This window comes from Stigmatopora argus, chromosome 4 (genome assembly GCF_051989625.1).
Source record: "Stigmatopora argus isolate UIUO_Sarg chromosome 4, RoL_Sarg_1.0, whole genome shotgun sequence".
NCBI lineage: Eukaryota > Metazoa > Chordata > Actinopteri > Syngnathiformes > Syngnathidae > Stigmatopora > Stigmatopora argus.
In genome coordinates, this window is record NC_135390.1 from 19,627,740 (window position 1) to 19,643,516 (window position 15,777).

Here is a 15,777-nt window from a genome sequence, read left to right on the forward strand (position 1 = left end):
ATGACCATGTATAGTAAGGCTTTTTTTAAAAAAAAGACCATGTATAGTAAAGCTTTTTTTCAAAAATAATTGACCATGTATAGTAAGGCCTTTTTTTCTTTAAAAAATGACCATGTATAGTAATGCCTTTTTTTCTTAAAAAAATGACCATGTATAGTAAGGCTTTTTTTTTTAAAAAAAGACCATGTATAGTAAAGCTTTTTTTCAAAAATAATTGACCATGTATAGTAAGGCCTTTTTTTCTTTAAAAAATGACCATGTATAGTAATGCCTTTTTTTCTTAAAAAAATGACCATGTATAGTAAGGCTTTTTTTTCTCCAAAAATGACCATATACAGTAAGGCTTTTTTTCTGAAAAAATTACCATGTATAGTAAGGCTTTTTTTAAATCACCATGTATAGTAAAGCTTTTTTCCCAAAAAAAAATGACCATGTATAGTAAGGCCTTTTTTCTTTAAAAATGACTGTATAGTAATGCCTTTTTTTCTTTAAAAAATGACAATGTATAGTAATGCCTTTTTTTTCTTTAAAAAATGACCATGTATAGTAAGGCTTTTTTCTCCAAAAATGACCATGTCTAGTAATGCTTTTTTTCTGAAAAAAATGACCATGTATAGTAAGGCTTTTTTTAAATGACCATGTATAGTAAAGCTTTTTTTCTAAAAAAAAATGACCATGTATAGTAAGGCCTTTTTTCTTTAAAAAATGACCATGTATAGTAAGGCCTTTTTTTCTTAAAAAATGATCATTTGTAATAAGGCTTATTTTCTCAAAAAATGACTAAAAAATGATGAATTTTTATGAAAATCAGTGAAGAAGTGCGACTAAAGAAAACACCTCAAAACAGTGACATTTATCAAATTCAAAGCATGTGTTATGTACATTGCGGCGCTGCCGGTGTACAAAATCTTACATTTTTGTGTGGGTGATGCATTCAAAAATTAACACTAAAACGTCAATTTTTAAAATGTATTCAAAAATTCATTTTATACCTGTCGGTGGTAAATTCAATTAAATTCACAGCAGAAGAACGAAAAGAGACACACTAAGACATAAATCCCCGTCAATGGCAGCCAATGATTCTTACTGTACGACATTAGGTTGGACACATACAAACAGGAGTGACAAAAAAGATCAGACATTCGATTTCCCTACTAGGTGGCGCTGTTCTTCTGTGGCAAGCACTTCTGCCAAGAACTGACAGGATTTGAAAGGATAATAAAAAATAGCCCCCCAACAATAAGAATGGCCCCCGCCACACCGACGCAGGCCGCTGACCACGACAACTGGTGGTGAAGAGGGATGGTGTGGTCGCTGGCGAGCAGAGCCAGCACGGATTGGTGGAACATCACAATGGAGATGAGCACCAGGGCGCCTGGAAATGTGGGAAAGAGAAAGAAGGATTTACTGATGATGTCATTCTGTTTAAAAAAGGTAGGAAGGTAGCCACTGGATGGTGAGTTTTTGGTGGGTTTACGTTTTTTCGAATGTTGCGTTCGTTGAAGGACCTCTGTGAAAGTTGTTATAGCAGAATTCCCTGGTTTTTCGCGGTTTTTAATTTTTTCACGTTTTTGCGTTTTTTTTAAATTTTGCGGGACACTGCGAAAGTCGGGAGACTACTGCGGAAGTATTAGGGTTTTTTCTTTAAAAAACAACATAGTATAGTTAGGCTTTTTTCTTAAAAAACGACAGTAATGTAAGGCTTTTTTTTCGTAAATAACAACATAGTAGTGAGGCTTTTTTCTTGAAAAACGACATAGTATAGTAAGGCTTTTTTCGTAAAAAAACGACATAGTATAGTAAGGCTTTTTTGTAAAAAACGACATAGTATAGGAAGGCTTTTTTGTTAAAAAACGACATAGTATAGTAAGGCTTTTTTCTTAAAAAACAACATAGTATAGTAAGATTTTTTTCGTAAAAAACGACATAGTATAGTAAGGCTTTTTTCGTAAAAAAACAACATAGTATAGTAAGCCTTTTTACGTTTAAAAAATGTTCATGTACAGTAAGGCTTTTTGTCAAAAACTGACCATGTATAGTAAGGCTTTTTTGTTTTAAAAAAAATGACCATGTATAGTAAGGCTTTTTTCATAAAAAACGACATCGTATTATAGTAAATCTTTCTTTTATAAAAAACGACATAGTATAGTAAGGCTTTCTTTGTAAAAAAACAACATAGTATAGTAAGGCTTTTTTCGTAAAAAAATGACATAGTATAGTAAGGCTTTTTTCGTAAAAAACAACATAGTATAGTAAGGCTTTTTTTTTTAAAAATTACATAGTATAGTAAGGCTTTTTTCTTAAAAAACGACATCATATTATAGTAAAGCTTTCTTTTATAAAAAACGACATAGTATAGTAAGGCTTTCTTTGTAAAAAAAACAACATAGTATAGTAAGGCTTTTTTCGTAAAAAACGACATAGTATAGTAAGTCTTTTTTGTAAAAAACGACATAGTATAAAGGCTTTTTTCGTAAAGGACGACATAGTATAGTAAGTCTTTTTTGTAAAAAACGACATAGTATAGTAAGGCTTTTTTCGTTAAAAACGACATACTATAGTAAGGCTTTTTTCGTAAAAAACAACATAGTATAGTAAGGCTTTTTTCATAAAAAACGACATCGTATTATAGTAAAGCTTTCTTTTATAAAAAACGACATAGTATAGTAAGTCTTTTTTGTAAAAAACGACATAGTATAGTAAGGCTTTTTTTGTAAAAAAAAAAACGACATAGTATAGTAAGGCTTTTTTCGTAAAAAAAACGACATAGTATTATAGTAAAGCTTTCTTTGTAAAAAACGATATAGTATAGTAAGGCTTTTTTCGTTAAGGACGACATAGTATAGTAAGGCTTTTTTCTTAAAAAACAACATAGTATAGTAAGATTTTTTTCGTAAAAAACGACATAGTATAGTAAGGCTTTTTTTCGTAAAAAAACAACATAGTATAGTAAGCCTTTTTACGTTTAAAAAATGTTCATGTATAGTAAGGCTTTTTTCTTTTAAAAATTACATAGTATAGTAAGGCTTTTTTCTTAAAAAACGACATCATATTATAGTAAAGCTTTCTTTTATAAAAAACGACATAGTATAGTAAGGCTTTCTTTGTAAAAAAAACAACATAGTATAGTAAGGCTTTTTTCGTAAAAAACGACATAGTATAGTAAGGCTTTTTTCGTAAAGGACGACATAGTATAGTAAGTCTTTTTTGTAAAAAACGACATAGTATAGTAAGGCTTTTTTGTAAAAAAACGACATAGTTTAGTATGGCTTTTTTCGTAAAAAGTGACATAGTCTAGTAAGGCATTCTTTGTAAAAAAAACAACATAGTATAGTAAGGCTTTTTTCGTAAAAAACGACATAGTATAGTAAGGCTTTTTCTTAAAAAACGTCATAGTATAGTAAGGCTTTTTTCGTTAAAAAAACGACATAGTATAGTAAGGCTTTTTTCGTAAAAAAATGACATAGTATAGTAAGGCTTTTTTCGTAAAAAACGACATAGTATAGTAAGGCTTTTTTCTTTTAAAAATTACATAGTATAGTAAGGCTTTTTTCTTAAAAAACAACATAGTATAGTAAGATTTTTTTCGTAAAAAACGACATAGTATAGTAAGGCTTTTTTCGTAAAAAAACAACATAGTATAGTAAGGCTTTTTTCGTAAAAAAATGACATAGTATAGTAAGGCTTTTTTCGTAAAAAACGACATCGTATTATAGTAAAGCTTTCTTTTATAAAAAACGACATAGTATAGTAAGGCTTTCTTTGTAAAAAAACAACATAGTATAGTAAGGCTTTTTTCGTAAAAAACAACATAGTATAGTAAGGCTTATTTCTTAAAAAAACGACATAGTATAGTAAGGCTTTTTTCGTAAAAAACGACATAGTATAGTAAGGCTTTTTTCTTTGAAAAATTACATAATATAGTAAGTCTTTTTTGTAAAAAATGACATAGCAATTCTCATGGAGAATTGCATTGTTGAGTCATAAGGTTGTTTTGTAAGGCTTTTTTGTAAAAAAAAAAACGACATAGTATAGTAAGGCTTTTTTCGTAAAAAAACGACATAGTTTAGTATGGCTTTTTTCGTAAAAAACGACATAGTATAAAGGCTTTTTTTCGTAAAAAAAAATGACAGTATAGTAAGGCTTTTTTCATAAAAAACGACATAGTATAGTAAGGCTTTTTTCTTTTAAAAATTACATAGTATAGTAAGGCTTTTTTGTAAAAAAATAACATAATATAGTAAGGCTTTTTTCTTAAAAAACAACATAGTATAGTAAGATTGTTTTCGTAAAAAACGACATAGTATAGTAAGGCTTTTTTCGTAAAGGACGACATAGTATAGTAAGTCTTTTTTGTAAAAAAACGACATAGTATAGCAAGGCTTTTTTTGTAAAAAAAACGACATAGTATAGTAAGGCTTTTTTCGTAAAAAAACGACATAGTATTATAGTAAAGCTTTCTTTGTAAAAAACGATATAGTATAGTAAGGCTTTTTTCGTTAAGGACGACATAGTATAGTAAGGCTTTTTTCTTAAAAAACAACATAGTATAGTAAGATTTTTTTCGTAAAAAACGACATAGTATAGTAAGGCTTTTTTCGTAAAAAAACAACATAGTATAGTAAGCCTTTTTACGTTTAAAAAATGTTCATGTATAGTAAGGCTTTTTGTCAAAAACTGACCATGTATAGTAAGGCTTTTTTGTTTTAAAAAAATGACCATGTATAGTAAGGCTTTTTTCATAAAAAACGACATCGTATTATAGTAAATCTTTCTTTTATAAAAAACGACATAGTATAGTAAGGCTTTCTTTGTAAAAAAACAACATAGTATAGTAAGGCTTTTTTCGTAAAAAAATGACATAGTATAGTAAGGCTTTTTTCGTAAAAAACAACATAGTATAGTAAGGCTTTTTTCTTTTAAAAATTACATAGTATAGTAAGGCTTTTTTCTTAAAAAACGACATCATATAATAGTAAAGCTTTCTTTTATAAAAAGCGACATAGTATAGTAAGGCTTTCTTTGTAAAAAAAACAACATAGTATAGTAAGGCTTTTTTCGTAAAAAACGACATCGTATAGTAAGGCTTTTTTCGTAAAGGACGACATAGTATAGTAAGTCTTTTTTGTAAAAAACGACATAGTATAGTAAGGCTTTTTTGTAAAAAAACGACATAGTTTAGTATGGCTTTTTTCGAAAAAAGCGACATAGTCTAGTAAGGCTTTCTTTGTAAAAAAAACAACATAGCATAGTAAGGCTTTTTTCGTAAAAACGACATAGTATAGTAAGGCTTTTTCTTAAAAAACGACATAGTATAGTAAGGCTTTTTTCGTTAAAAAAACGACATAGTATAGTAAGGCTTTTTTCATAAAAAATGACATAGTATAGTAAGGCTTTTTTCGTAAAAAAATGACATAGTATAGTAAGGCTTTTTTCGTAAAAAACGACATAGTATAGTAAGGCTTTTTTCTTTTAAAAATTACATAGTATAGTAAGGCTTTTTTCTTAAAAAACAACATAGTATAGTAAGATTTTTTTCGTAAAAAACGACATAGTATAGTAAGGCTTTTTTCGTAAAAAAACAACATAGTATAGTAAGGCTTTTTTCGTAAAAAAACGACATAGTATTATAGTAAAGCTTTCTTTGTAAAAAACGACATAGTATAGTAAGGCTTTTTTCGTAAAGGACGACATAGTATAGTAAGTCTTTTTTGTAAAAAACGACATAGTATAGTAAGGCTTTTTTGTAAAAAAAAAAAGACATAGTATAGTAAGGCTTTTTTCGTAAAAAAACGACATAGTATTATAGTAAAGCTTTCTTTGTAAAAAACGACATAGTATAGTAAGGCTTTTTTCGTAAAGGACGACATAGTATAGTAAGGCTTTTTTGTAAAAAATGACATAGTATAGTAAGGCTTTTTTGTAAAAAAAACGACATAGTATAGTAAGGCTTTTTTCGTAAAAAAACGACATAGTTTAGTATGGCTTTTTTCGTAAAAAACGACATAGTCTAGTAAGGCTTTTTTCATAAAAAACGACATAGTATAAAGGCTTTTTTCGTAAAAAAAATGACATAGTATAGTAAGGCTTTTTTCTTAAAAAACAACATAGTATAGTAAGTCTTTTTTGTAAAAAAACGACATAGTATAGCAAGGCTTTTTTTGTAAAAAAAAACGACATAGTATAGTAAGGCTTTTTTCGTAAAAAAACGACATAGTATTATAGTAAAGCTTTCTTTGTAAAAAACGATATAGTATAGTAAGGCTTTTTTCGTTAAGGACGACATAGTATAGTAAGGCTTTTTTCTTAAAAAACAACAAAGTATAGTAATATTTTTTTCGTAAAAAACGACATAGTATAGTAAGGCTTTTTTCGTAAAAAAACAACATAGTATAGTAAGCCTTTTTACGTTTAAAAAATGTTCATGTATAGTAAGGCTTTTTGTCAAAAACTGACCATGTATAGTAAGGCTTTTTTGTTTTAAAAAAATGACCATGTATAGTAAGGCTTTTTTCATAAAAAACGACATCGTATTATAGTAAATCTTTCTTTTATAAAAAACGACATAGTATAGTAAGGCTTTCTTTGTAAAAAAACAACATAGTATAGTAAGGCTTTTTTCGTAAAAAAATGACATAGTATAGTAAGGCTTTTTTCGTAAAAAACAACATAGTATAGTAAGGCTTTTTTCTTTTAAAAATTACATAGTATAGTAAGGCTTTTTTCTTAAAAAACGACATCATATTATAGTAAAGCTTTCTTTTATAAAAAGCGACATAGTATAGTAAGGCTTTCTTTGTAAAAAAAACAACATAGTATAGTAAGGCTTTTTTCGTAAAAAACGACATCGTATAGTAAGGCTTTTTTCGTAAAGGACGACATAGTATAGTAAGTCTTTTTTGTAAAAAACGACATAGTATAGTAAGGCTTTTTTGTACAAAAACGACATAGTTTAGTATGGCTTTTTTCGTAAAAAGCGACATAGTCTAGTAAGGCTTTCTTTGTAAAAAAAACAACATAGTATAGTAAGGCTTTTTTCGTAAAAAACGACATAGTATAGTAAGGCTTTTTCTTAAAAAACGACATAGTATAGTAAGGCTTTTTTCGTTAAAAAAACGACATAGTATAGTAAGGCTTTTTTCGTAAAAAAACGACATAGTATTATAGTAAAGCTTTCTTTGTAAAAAACGACATAGTATAGTAAGGCTTTTTTCGTAAAGGACGACATAGTATAGTAAGTCTTTTTTGTAAAAAACAACATAGTATAGTAAGGCTTTTTTGTAATAAAAAAAGACATAGTATAGTAAGGCTTTTTTCGTAAAAAAACGACATAGTATTATAGTAAAGCTTTCTTTGTAAAAAACGACATAGTATAGTAAGGCTTTTTTCGTAAAGGACGACATAGTATAGTAAGGCTTTTTTGTAAAAAACGACATAGTATAGTAAGGCTTTTTTGTAAAAAAAAACGACATAGTATAGTAAGGCTTTTTTCGTAAAAAATCGACATAGTTTAGTATGGCTTTTTTCGTAAAAAACGACATAGTCTAGTAAGGCTTTTTTCATAAAAAAACGACATAGTATAGTAAGGCTTTTTTCTTTTAAAAATTACATAGTATAGTAAGGCTTTTTTCTTAAAAAACAACATAGTATAGTAAGGCTTTTTTCGTAAAAAAATGACATAGTATAGTAAGGCTTTTTTCGTAAAAAACGACATAGTATAGTAAGGCTTTTTTCTTTTAAAAATTACATAGTATAGTAAAGCTTTTTTCTTAAAAAACAACATAGTATAGTAAGATTTTTTTCGTAAAAAACGACATAGTATAGTAAGGCTTTTTTCGTAAAAAAACAACATAGTATAGTAAGGCTTTTTTCGTAAAAAAACGACATAGTATTATAGTAAAGCTTTCTTTGTAAAAAACGACATAGTATAGTAAGGCTTTTTTCGTTAAGGACGACATAGTATAGTAAGTCTTTTTTGTAAAAAACAACATAGTATAGTAAGGCTTTTTTGTAATAAAAAAAAAGACATAGTATAGTAAGGCTTTTTTCGTAAAAAAACGACATAGTATTATAGTAAAGCTTTCTTTGTAAAAAACGACATAGTATAGTAAGGCTTTTTTCGTAAAGGACGACATAGTATAGTAAGGCTTTTTTGTAAAAAACGACATAGTATAGTAAGGCTTTTTTGTAAAAAAAAACGACATAGTATAGTAAGGCTTTTTTCGTAAAAAATCGACATAGTTTAGTATGGCTTTTTTCGTAAAAAACGACATAGTCGAGTAAGGCTTTTTTCATAAAAAAACGACATAGTATAAAGGCTTTTTTCGTTAAAAAAATGACATAGTATAGTAAGGCTTTTTTCTTAAAAAACAACATAGTATAGTAAGATTTTTTTCGTAAAAAAGACATAGTATAGTGAGGCTTTTTTCGTAAAAATACAACATAGTATAGTAAGGCTTTTTTCGTAAAAAAACGACATAGTATTATAGTAAAGCTTTCTTTGTAAAAAACGACATAGTATAGTAAGGCTTTTTTCGTAAAAAACGACATAGTATAGTAAGGCTTTTTCTTAAAAAACGACATAGTATAGTAAGGCTTTTTTCGTTAAAAAAACGACATAGTATAGTAAGGCTTTTTTTCATAAAAAATGACATAGTATAGTAAGGCTTTTTTCGTAAAAAAATGACATAGTATAGTAAGACTTTTTTCGTAAAAAACGACATAGTATAGTAAGGCTTTTTTCTTTTAAAAATTACATAGTATAGTAAGGCTTTTTTCTTAAAAAACAACATAGTATAGTAAGATTTTTTTCGTAAAAAACGACATAGTATAGTAAGGCATTTTTCGTAAAAAAACAACATAGTATAGTAAGGCTTTTTTCGTAAAAAAACGACATAGTATTATAGTAAAGCTTTCTTTGTAAAAAACGACATAGTATAGTAAGGCTTTTTTCGTAAAGGACGACATAGTATAGTAAGGCTTTTTGTAAAAAAAAACGACATAGTATAGTAAGGCTTTTTTCGTAAAAAAACGACATAGTATTATAGTAAAGCTTTCTTTGTAAAAAACGACATAGTATAGTAAGGCTTTTTTCGTAAAGGACGACATAGTATAGTAAGGCTTTTTTTGTAAAAAACGACATAGTATAGTAAGGCTTTTTTGTAAAAAAAAACCGACATAGTATAGTAAGGCTTTTTTCGTAAAAAAATGACATAGTTTAGTATGGCTTTTTTCGTAAAAAACGACATAGTCTAGTAAGGCTTTTTTCATAAAAAACGACATAGTATAAAGGCTTTTTTTGTTAAAAAAATGACATATTATAGTAAGGCTTTTTTCGTTAAAAAAACTACATAGTATAGTAAGGCTTTTTTTCATAAAAAATGACATAGTATAGTAAGGCTTTTTTCGTAAAAAAATGCCATAGTATAGTAAGGCTTTTTTCGTTAAAAACGACATACTATAGTAAGGCTTTTTTTGTAAAGAACGACATAGTATAGTAAGGCTTTTTTCATTAAAAACGACATCGTATTATAGTAAAGCTTTCTTTTATAAAAAACGACATAGTATAGTAAGGCTTTCTTTGTAAAAAAACAACATAGTATAGTAAGGCTTTTTTCGTAAAAAACGACATAGTAAGGCTTATTTCTTTAAAAAAACGACATAGTATAGTAAGGCTGTTTTCGTAAAAAAATGACATAGTATAGTAAGGCTTTTTTGTAAAAAAATAACATAATATAGTAAGGCTTTTTTCTTAAAAAACAACATAGTATAGTAAGATTTTTTTCGTAAAAAACAACATAGTATAGTAAGGCTTTTTTTGTAAAAAAACAATATAGTATAGTAAGGCTTTTTTCGTACAAAACGACATAGTATAGTAAGTTTTTCTTTGTAAAAAAACAACCAACATAGTATAGTAAGGCTTTTTTTTCGATAAAAAAATGACATAGTATAGTAAGGCTTTTTTTCATAAAAAATGACAGTATAGTAAGGCTTTTTTCTTTAAAAAAAAACGACATAGTATAGTAAGGCTTTTTTTGTAAAAAACGACATAGTATAGTAAGGCTTTTTTCGTAAAAAACAACATAGTATAGTAAGGCTTTTTTTGTAAAAAACGACATAGTATAGTTAGGCTTTTTTCGTAAAAACGACATAGTTTAGTAAAGGTTATTTTTGTAAAAAACTTAATAGTATAGTAAAGCTTTTTTCTTAAAAAACGACATAGTATAGTAGTCTTTTTTGAAAAAAATGACATAGTATAGTAAGGCTTTTTTCTTTAAAAAACGACATAGTATAGTAAGTCTTTTTTCGTAAAAATTGACATAGTATAGTAAGGCTTTTTTTCGTAAAAAACGACCATGTATAGTAAGGCTTTTTTTCTTTAAAAAAATGACATAGTATAGTAAGGCTTTTTGTTAAAAAAAACCGACATAGTATAGTAAGGCTTTTTTCTTTAAAAAATGACATAGTATAGTAAGGCTTTTTTGTAAAAAAAGACATAGTATAGTAAGGCTTTTTTCATGAAAAAACGACATCGTATTATAGTAAAGCTTTCTTTTATAAAAAACGACATATTATAGTAAGGCTTTTTTCGTAAAGGACGACATAGTATAGTAAGGCTTATTTCTTTAAAAAAACGACATAGTATAGTAAGGCTTATTTCTTTAAAAAAACGACATAGTATAGTAAGGCTTTTTTTCATAAAAAATGACATAGTATAGTAAGGCTTTTTTCGTTAAAAAATGACATAGTATAGTAAGGCTTTTTTTCTTAAAAAACGACATAGTATAGTAAGGCTTTTTTTCTTTAAAAAATGACATAGCAAGTAAGGCTAAGAGAGTCGGAGAATAAATCTGACTTCTGATTCTTCACCTTCTAGTTGTTGCTGTGGTCCACTGGCAAAATCATTTGGTCAGAACATAAGGTGGGAATCAGGAGTGAGTTCAATTCCACTCGTTGCAATTCTCAAATTGTTTATTGAGGTAATGAAAAGGATACATACAACTTCCAACTTGACTGTGGTGTAGTGGCAAAGACAATGGGTCAGAATTTCAGGTTGACTCAAGTTCAAATCAGAAGTGAGTTTGATTCCACTCTTTGCCATTCTCAAATTGTTTATTGAGGTAATGAAAAGGATAAATATAACTTCCAATCACATCATTTTAGAAGACATTGTGGTCCAGTGGCAAGAACAATGGGTTGAAATTAAAGTTGGACAGAAGTTCAAATCTGGAGTGAGTTCAAGTCCACTCTTTGCAAATCTCAAATTGTTTATTGAGGTAATGAAAAGGATAGTTCTAACGTCCAATCACATCATTTCAGAAGTCACTGTGGTCCAGTGGCAAAGACAATGGGTTGAAGTTGGACACAAGTTCAAATCTGGAGTGAGTTCAAGTCCACTCTTTGCAAATCTCAAATTGTTTATTGAGGTAATGAAAAGGATAGTTCTAACTTCCAATCACATCATTTCAGAAGTCACTGTGGTCCAGTGGCAAAGACAATGGGTTGAAATTGAAGTTGGACACAAGTTCAAATCTGGAGTGAGTTCAAGTCCACTCTTTGCAAATCTCAAATTGTTTATTGAGGTAATGAAAAGGATAGTTCTAACTTCCAATCACATCATTTCAGAAGTCACTGTGGTCCAGTGGCAAAGACAATGGGTTGAAATTGAAGTTGGACACAAGTTCAAATCTGGAGTGAGTTCAAGTCCACTCTTTGCAATTCTCAAATTGTTTATTTGGTAATGAAAAGGATAGTTCTAACTTCCAATCACAACATTTCAGAAGTCACTGTGGTCCAGTGGCAAAGACAATGGGTCAGAACTTCAGGTGGACTCAAGTTCAAATCAGGAATGAGTTCAATTCCACTCTTTGCAATTCTCAAATTGTTTATTGAGTTAATGAAAAGGATAGATATAACTTCCAATCACATCATTTCAGAAGTCACTGTGGTCCAGTGGCAAAGACAATGCGTCAGAACTTCAAGTGGACTCAATTTCAAATCAGGAGTGAGTTCAATTCCACTCTTTGCAATTCTCAAATTGTTTATTTGGTAATGAAAATGATAAATATAACTTCCAATCATGTATAGGCGGGCCGCCTCGTGGTGTAGTGGGTAAGCCACCTGCCTGCGACGTGGGTGTCGAGGGTTCACGTCCCGGTGTCGCCAGTCAACGACTGTATGGTGTCGGCAGTCGGCCGAAGGCCGACTGTCGAACACCACCAGGAACCCCCCCTCCCAACTGTCTTCCGGTCAGCCGAAGGCTGACCGGAAATATTGTTTTGCTGAAAAAAATGACTAAGTCTTTATTTGAATGAAAAAAGGATTACTCATTTACTGAACTACTAGTGTAGTGATTAGTCAAACAAGAGCGGGATTCGAACCCCATCTCCCACATGGCAGTCAAATCCACTAACTTGAGGTCTGTCTGACCCATTGTCTTTGCCACTCGACCACAGTGACTTCTGAAATTAGATGATTGGAAGTTATATTTATCATTTTCATCACCTCAATAAACAATTTGAGATATGCAAAGAGTGGACTTGAACTCACTCCAGATTTGAACTTGTGTCCAACTTCAATTTCAACCCATTGTTCTTGCCACTGGACCACAGTGTCTTCTGAAATGATGTGATTGGAAGTTATATTTATCCTTTTCATTACCTCAATAAACAATTTGAGAATTGCAAAGAGTGGAATTGAACTCATTCCTGATTTGAACTTGAGTCCACCTGAAGTTCTGACCCATTGTCTTTGCCACTGGACCACAGTGACTTCTGAAACGATGTGATTGGAAGTTATATCTATCCTTTTCATTACCTAAATAAACAATTTGAGAATTGCAAAGAGAGGAATTGAACTCATTCCTGATTTGAACTTGAGTCCACCAGAAGTTCTGACCGTTTGTCTTTGCAACTGGACCACAGTGACTTCTGAAATGAAGTGATTGGAAGTTATATTTATCCTTTTCATTACCTCAATAAACAATTTGTGAATTGCAAAGAGTGGAATTGAACTCACTCCTGATTCCCACCTCAAGTTCTGAACCAATATTTTTGCCACTGGACCACAGCAATAACTAGGAGAGGAATCAGAAGTCAGATTTATTCTCCGACTTTCTTAGCCTTACTATACTATGTCGATTTTTTAAAGAAAAAAGCCTTACTATATACATATAGTAAAAAAATTTTCGTAAAAAACGACATAGTATAGTAAGGCTTTTTTCGTTAAAAATAACATAATATAGTAAGAAATTTTTCGTAAAAAAAACGACATAGTATTATAGTAAAGCTTTCTTTGTAAAAAACGACATAGTATAGTAAGGCTTTTTTCGTAAAGGACGACATAGTATAGTGTCTTTTTTGTAAAAAACGACATAGTATAGTAAGGCTTTTTTGTAAAAAAAACGACATAGTATAGTAAGGCTTTTTTGTAAAAAAAACGACATAGTATAGTAAGGCTTTTTTCGTAAAAAAACGACATAGTATTATAGTAAAGCTTTCTTTGTAAAAAACGACATAGTATAGTAAGGCTTTTTTCGTAAAGGACGACATAGTATAGTAAGTCTTTTTTGTAAAAAACGACATAGTATAGTAAGGCTTTTTTTGTAAAAAAAAAACGACATATTATAGTAAGGCTTTTTTGTAAAAAAAATGACATAGTATAGTAAGGCTTTTTTCGTAAAAAAACGACATAGTATTATAGTAAAGCTTTCTTTGTAAAAAACGACATAGTATAGTAAGGCTTTTTTCGTAAAGGACGACATAGTATAGTAAGTCTTTTTTGTAAAAAACGACATAGTATAGTAAGGCATTTTTGTAAAAAAAAAAACGACATAGTATAGTAAGGCTTTTTTCGTAAAAAAACGACATAGTATTATAGTAAAGCTTTCTTTGTAAAAAACGACATAGTATAGTAAGGCTTTTTTCGTAAAGGACGACATAGTATAGTATAGTAAGTCTTTTTTGTAAAAAACGACATAGTATAGTAAGGCTTTTTTGTAAAAAAAAACGACATAGTATAGTAAGGCTTTTTTCGTAAAAAAACGACATAGTATTATAGTAAAGCTTTCTTTGTAAAAAACGACATAGTATAGTAAGGCTTTTTTCGTAAAGGACGACATAATATAGTAAGTCTTTTTTGTAAAAAACGACATAGTATAGTAAGGCTTTTTTGTAAAAAAAACGACATAGTATAGTAAGGCTTTTTTGTAAAAAAAACGACATAGTATAGTAAGGCTTTTTTCGTAAAAAAACGACATAGTATTATAGTAAAGCTTTCTTTGTAAAAAACGACATAGTATAGTAAGGCTTTTTTCGTAAAGGACGACATAGTATAGTATAGTAAGTCTTTTTTGTAAAAAACGACATAGTATAGTAAGGCTTTTTTGTAAAAAAAAACGACATAGTATAGTAAGGCTTTTTTCGTAAAAAAACGACATAGTATTATAGTAAAGCTTTCTTTGTAAAAAACGACATAGTATAGTAAGGCTTTTTTCGTAAAGGACGACATAATATAGTAAGTCTTTTTTGTAAAAAACGACATAGTATAGTAAGGCTTTTTTGTAAAAAAAACGACATAGTATAGTAAGGCTTTTTTCGTAAAAAAACGACATAGTATTATAGTAAAGCTTTCTTTGTAAAAAATGACATAGTATAGTAAGGCTTTTTCGTAAAGGACGACATAGTATAGTAAGTCTTTTTTGTAAAAAATGACATAGTATAGTAAGGCTTTTTTGTAAAAAAAACGACATAGTATAGTAAGGCTTTTTTGTAAAAAAAAACGACATAGTATAGTAAGGCTTTTTTCGTAAAAAAACGACATAGTATTATAGTAAATCTTTCTTTGTAAAAAACGACATAGTATAGTAAGGCTTTTTTCGTAAAGGACGACATAGTATAGTAAGTCTTTTTTGTAAAAAACGACATAGTATAGTAAGGCTTTTTTGTAAAAAAAACCGACATAGTATAGTAAGGCTTTTTTCGTAAAAAAACGACATAGTATTATAGTAAAGCTTTCTTTGTAAAAAAACGATATAGTATAGTAAGGCTTTTTTCGTAAAGGACGACATAGTATAGTATAGTAAGTCTTTTTTGTAAAAAACGACATAGTATAGTAAGGCTTTTTTTGTAAAAAAAACGACATGGTATAGTAAGGCTTTTTTGTAAAAAAAAACGACATAGTATAGTAAGGCTTTTTTCGTAAAAAAACGACATAGTATTATAGTAAAGCTTTCTTTGTAAAAAACGACATAGTATAGTAAGGCTTTTTTCGTAAAGGACGACATAGTATAGTAAGTCTTTTTTGTAAAAAACGACATAGTATAGTAAGGCTTTTTTGTAAAAAAAACCCGACATAGTATAGTAAGGCTTTTTTCGTAAAAAAACGACATAGTATTATAGTAAAGCTTTCTTTGTAAAAAACGACATAGTATAGTAAGGCTTTTTTCGTAAAGGACGACATAGTATAGTAAGTCTTTTTTGTAAAAAACGACATAGTATAGTAAGGCTTTTTTGTAAAAAAAAACGACATAGTATAGTAAGGCTTTTTTGTAAAAAAAAACGACATAGTATAGTAAGGCTTTTTTCGTAAAAAAACGACATAGTATTATAGTAAAGCTTTCTTTGTAAAAAACGACATAGTATAGTAAGGCTTTTTTCGTAAAGGACGACATAGTATAGTAAGTCTTTTTTGTAAAAAACGACATAGTATAGTAAGGCTTTTTTGTAAAAAAAACCGACATAGTATAGTAAGGCTTTTTTCGTAAAAAAACGACATAGT

General features: G+C 29.0%; 1 protein-coding gene across 1 annotated transcript in view; it reads right to left on the reverse strand.

Moving 5' to 3' along the window:
• Window positions 1-838: 838 nt before the first annotated feature.
• Window positions 839-15,777, reverse strand: part of cacng6b (calcium channel, voltage-dependent, gamma subunit 6b) — a 40,435-nt gene continuing 25,496 nt past the window's right edge. Inside the window, exon 5 of the mRNA XM_077599150.1 lies at window positions 839-1,375. Coding sequence (XP_077455276.1) covers window positions 1,155-1,375 — 221 coding nt within the window. The 3' untranslated portion in view covers window positions 839-1,154. The remainder of the gene's footprint in view (window positions 1,376-15,777) is intronic.